General features: G+C 36.9%; 1 protein-coding gene across 3 annotated transcripts; it reads left to right on the plus strand.

Moving 5' to 3' along the window:
• The first annotated feature begins 826 nt into the window (after positions 1-826).
• Positions 827-3284, plus strand: LOC109186664. 3 transcript variants are annotated; one of them, XM_019336752.1, is made up of 5 exons: positions 828-981; positions 1133-1228; positions 1395-1676; positions 2839-3077; positions 3111-3284. In XM_019336752.1, the coding sequence occupies exons 1-4, from the start codon at positions 955-957 to the stop codon at positions 3058-3060; spliced, it is 627 nt and encodes a 208-aa protein (XP_019192297.1). In that variant the 5' UTR covers positions 828-954; the 3' UTR covers positions 3061-3077; positions 3111-3284. The 3 variants fall into 3 exon arrangements, with proteins under 3 accessions (XP_019192298.1, XP_019192297.1, XP_019192296.1); XM_019336753.1 differs by having other exon boundaries at positions 827-981; positions 1136-1228; positions 2839-3284; XM_019336751.1 differs by having other exon boundaries at positions 2839-3284.
• Positions 3285-5326: the final 2042 nt, after the last annotated feature.

Raw genomic sequence — 5326 nt, forward strand, 5'->3', positions numbered from 1 at the left:
TATGAAACTTGCATAACCACAATGTGAAGAATGGCTACAAGCTCATTATTAGGAATTATGATGCTAATAGTAATGTGGGCTTTTGATAAATGGCTTACCCTATGGAAGCTAAAAATACCCCCAAAGTGGAAGACTTTTTTTTTATGGAGAGCTAAAGTGATATCCTCCCCACTACTAATAATTTGATTATAAAGAGGGTGGATGTTGATCCAATTTGTGTCGTGTGTGGAATCATTCATGATGACACATGCACTCATTGGTTTTGTGTGGTTATACAAGTATTAAATTTAATTTAATAAAATATTAAATTATAAATAATTTCAGTCTAAGTTTTTTTTTTTTTTTTTTTTTTTTTTTTGTACTGCTGACTTTATTACAAGGTAATATCTGTTATATACTTTCAAATTTATTTAATTGAATTAAACAAATAAAATATGACAGGATTGAGTAATTTATTATTTAAATAAACTAGATTTCAGATCATTCTTCTTTTTGAACCCAAACTTTAAGATGAAAAGATAAACGGTGGAAAAGTTTTAATACATGTACTCCCTACTCTTACTCTCTTAATTTTATTTCTGGACGTGCTCTGATAAGCTATTTTTTCATGTAGATCTCAATATAAGTGTCTAAATCAATATCTTGTGCGTAAGAATAAAAATTGAGAGTAAAAGATAAGAGTACATAATAATATTTTCCTGGAATGTGATTCAATTTAAAATTACGAAAATGTAACTTACGCGGTTTAAGTCCACGGTGATTGAATGACTGATGAGTGTTTTGATAAAAATATACTCCGTTTTATTCCTGTTACGTACTGAACACTGAACAGTACAGTGCGTGTTTTCTCCCGCCTTGCCCAACTCTACAGTCTCTCTCAACGCCACGCCTCTTCTTCTTCTTCTTCTTCCCGTCAGCTCTTCTGCGTTTCCGCCCATTGCTGAGTTCTCAGCTATGGCGCCAAGGAACAAGCGCCCGAAGGTAACTTTTCAAACTCTGTGTCTCCTTTTTACTTTTTTTTTTTTTTGGAAAATGAAAAGAAATAGGCCTAGAATTCTCCTTCTTTATCCAGAAGAGGCAGGTTTTTAATCGCTCGGATTTTTGGATTTGAGATTTTAAACATTTTCCGCAGAAGGGTTTGCGCAGAATAGACGCCGCGCTTGATGCAATGCGCCCGTTAGGGTTTCCCGATCACTTGGTTCGCACATCAGTCAAAGAACTCCTCAAGGTTTCGTCTTTTGCTCCTCGTTAATTGCGTTTGAACTCATAACCCTAATATTTTGTTTTTTTCCATTTTGGAGCATACATTTATGGTTTATTCGTTGGTCTAAAATTGTAAAGTTTTCAACTTTTCATCATTTTCTCGGTTTCTCCTATGATCCTATCGATCTAAGGTGTATGGAGAAGAGGGATGGGCGTTTATTGAGGATGGAGCATACAGAGTTCTGATTGAGGTGATGTTAAGTGAACAAAAGGAATCTGATCACGAGCATGATGATCCTGGGGAAAAGCTTGCCCAGGAATGTTCTGGTTTGCAGGGAAATACAGAATGTTCAGAGGCAGGACAGTGTGGAGATCATGATGGGGTTGAATCCATTAATGAACTTGAAGTTCCTCACAACCAAATGGATAACCAAGGGAAAGGTCTAGATCATACTATCAGCTCCGTAGTGACGGTATTTTCTCCCCTTTTTAGCATTTTTTTTTTTAAAATTGTGTTACTATGTGAATTTGTTAGTGGGAGATCGAGATTTAGATTTGAGTGTTCTTAAACTGGGAAGAAAGAAATGGTTTTTCAAGGATGAAGTTGTGCAATTTTTGGTGTATAAGGGCAAGGGAACCAAATTAACATAGAGAAGGAAGATAGTGGACAAAGACACAGGATCGAGCCCTGACAGCTATAATGTAGGAATTACACCCAATATAGTGGGCTCTTTATGGACACTAGGCACTGGTCCTCCTACCTAATGGGCCGTTGAGTCACGTGATTTACCCCTGGCCGGGGTGTGGGGGCCCTGGGACGAAGGGATTTTTCCTTTTGTGGGAAACATAGAGAAGGAAAGATAGGAGGGGAAAATGTTGATGTCTAGATTGGATATCTATAGTTTTAGCATGGAAAGTCAGACAAAAGCAGACATCTCTGAAGTATTAATGAAGGCAGAAACATAAAGAATTGAGTAGGTAATAAGTACTAACACTTATAGAACTGTAATTAAGGACTTCTTTGAAATTCCATTTTATACACAAAGTGGTTTTCGAAAAGCCAAATTAGTTGGACCCCGCCTGGCCATCATTCTCTTTTGACAGCAGGGTGTGATCTGTGTTCCCGGGTATTAAAAAAAAGTACTGCTCGAGATAGTTTTGTATGAGTGTATGACAATTGACAGGTAAACACGAGTGTATGCATGGCCTTGATTACAGCTTTACTGAATGCGAAACTAGTTCATAGCTTTGCTTTTTGTCACGGTCTTTACACAAAAATCTAGAATTTAAACATTTTCCACCCTTATATCTCAACTGTTCATATCCATCTGTTGAGCATCTAGCCGTTAATGTGCAACCCAACTATTAGCTTAGGCTTTTAGTTGAGATGAAGAACATGCTTCAATTTGATATAAGAGCCAGACCAAAGGTCATGGGTTCGATTCTTGCCGTGACTGCGGTCCACGTGTTGCTTGGAACCCACCCACCGCACATGTGAGGGGGCGTGTTGAGCATCTAGCCGTTGCGACATGCTTCAATTCCATCTTACCCTCAGAATGCCAGTGATGTTTCTTGATACCCTTTGGAGTCAATGCAGATATGCAATTTGTTCTTAGCATAAGTCTTACTTTGTAGGACGATATGCAGCAGCAACACCGGGGGCGAGTTCTCTTTGGCTTTGCTCCCACGCGATTCTCTCTTCCTCGGACAGATTCTGTATCTTTTGGCTTTGCTCCCGCATACGCTCCTCCACAGACAGACTCTGCATCTTCGAAAAGAAGGCGTAAACCTTGCTATGGATGGATTAGCGATGATGATGATGAAGACGAGGAAGATAACATCGATAATACTATCTAAACACAGCGATGTTCATAGATGACAATGCCTGCAGATTTGCAGGTTATATGCACTTGCTATCTGCCAATTTACCTGTCTTATACTTTTAATTTATGATTTTGAGGTTATAATGTGATGGTAGTTTGGCAGATGTATATATTATCTTATTTTGACATAGGCAAGTGACATCTTTTGTTGGTACTAGGATGTTTACAGTTTATATGCTTAAGTAATATTACAGTTTATAAGTGCCCAGTAGTTGTGTTGTTGATATATATATGCATGGCAAATAGTTATGTTTGTCAAGAGTTTCATATGCCACCTTGTTGAGCATATAGCCATTAATATGCAATCCAACTATCAACTTAGACTTTTAGGTGAGATGAAGCATATGTTTCAATTTGGTATCGACCCAAATCTCTGCGTCACCCGATAAACGACTATGACCACGTCCGTGAGGGGGCGTGTTGAGCATATAGCTATTAATGTGTTCCATCTCAACTAAATATAATTTACACGTAATATTTTTATTTAGAGACGAAATATCAATAATTTTTTTAGTAAATTATATGTATAATAAATGTGTGGATCATACAAATTTTTAAGAAGAGTTTTCTAATAATAATTGACAGTTCTTCAAGCAAGACATTCAACCATTTTTTAGGGAAAAAAAAAACTTTTTTTTTAATGTTTGACTTTTATAGTTAAATTCCACGTGCCTTGATGTGTGGAAACATCCTTTGAATCTTCTCCATCTCATCTTCCACGTGGACTAGCCAAGTTGATGCCATTTGACTTATCCACCCTGCATGGAAGGCGACATGTGTTTAAATATAATACTCCGTAACTCGTTTTTCATTACATCTGACACGCCTTTGTCGGTTTCATTACTCTCGCCGGCGGCCGCGTCTCCGAGTAGGATGAAGTGGACCCCTCTAAGAGCATCTACATCGGTTGATTTTTTGCAGAATATTTAAGAAGCTAAGTAGGAGAGAAAGGTGAGAAAGAAGAAGAAAAAAGAAAAGAAACTAAGTAAGAGAGGGTGGAGGGAGAGAGAAGAAGAAAATCTAAAAATATTATGGCCTTGTTTGGTAGAATGACTGTTAGCTGATAGCTGTTAGGTTAGCTGATTGTGTTAATTTAAGGGTATAAATAGTTGATAACATTAGCTGATTGTAAAAACTGTTTGGTAAATTATAGCTGTTTGGTATAATTTCTTTTCTCAAAAAGCTAATTGAAAAAGTTGCTTGGAGTAGCTTTTTGAATTTTAGCCTTTTGGAGTTGCAAAAAGCTAACTAACCAAACATTTATATTGATATTTTAACTAAATCAAACAATTAATAGTGGTCAAATAAGCCAAAATTGACCTATATGCCAATTTTTTACCAAACAGGACCTATATTTGTTGTTTGGGTTGATAGTAGTGTTGGGCGTCGGCCGAGTTCAGCCCTGCTCGATTCGAGACGTGGCATTGTGACTTACCATGGAGAGATGTGGTTAAATGATTAATGTCCACCTACTTATCACCAATTGGTTTTGAGTAGAATATGGAAACCAGGTACCATAAAGCTCTGATTAAGCGTGCTTGACTTCCGACAATCTCAGAATGGTCAACAAGTATGGTAGCATCAAGTGGCCGCTAGTCGAAGTGTGTGACAAGATGGTTTATTATTATTATTATTATTATTATTATTATTATATATGATGGTGTGGCTAAAGCTTAATGAATGAAATATGGGTTGTTTATTATGTCTACTTAAGTTGAGTTGGTCGATCTAATGAATAGAGTATGACATCGAGCCGGAATATATACTTTTTCGTTATGTAGTTGTTATATTACTGGTTAAATGGAGTCTAACAACATCATATATGTTTGTGTTTATAGTAGTGTTGAGGGGCCGTTAGAAGAAGCGGCCTTAGGAGAGGTCTACAGAGACGGTAGAAGTGTGTGGCTAGATGGTTTCAATTATTATTATATGTTGGTGTAGCCGAAAGCTTAACCATGAAATGTGTTGTTTAATATGTACGTAGGTTAAGTTAAGTGATAGGAAGAAATACGATTTTCTTACTTAAAAGGTCACGACTTTATTCTTGTCCGGTCGAGTCATCGCATATAATAGGCTCTTCTTAAATTGTTAATACCGTTTGTTGGCTATTACATAGGAGATTACGAACGGATCCCACTTGCAACTGTTATTCTGCTAATTTTTACTCTCTCAAGTTTGAGTAGTCAATTAAAATTAAACCATTCTTCAATTGTTATACCATGGACCAAATCTATCTTTGT

The sequence above is a fragment of the Ipomoea nil genome, unplaced genomic scaffold, assembly GCF_001879475.1.
Source record: "Ipomoea nil cultivar Tokyo-kokei standard unplaced genomic scaffold, Asagao_1.1 scaffold1407, whole genome shotgun sequence".
Classification (NCBI taxonomy): Eukaryota; Viridiplantae; Streptophyta; class Magnoliopsida; order Solanales; family Convolvulaceae; genus Ipomoea; species Ipomoea nil.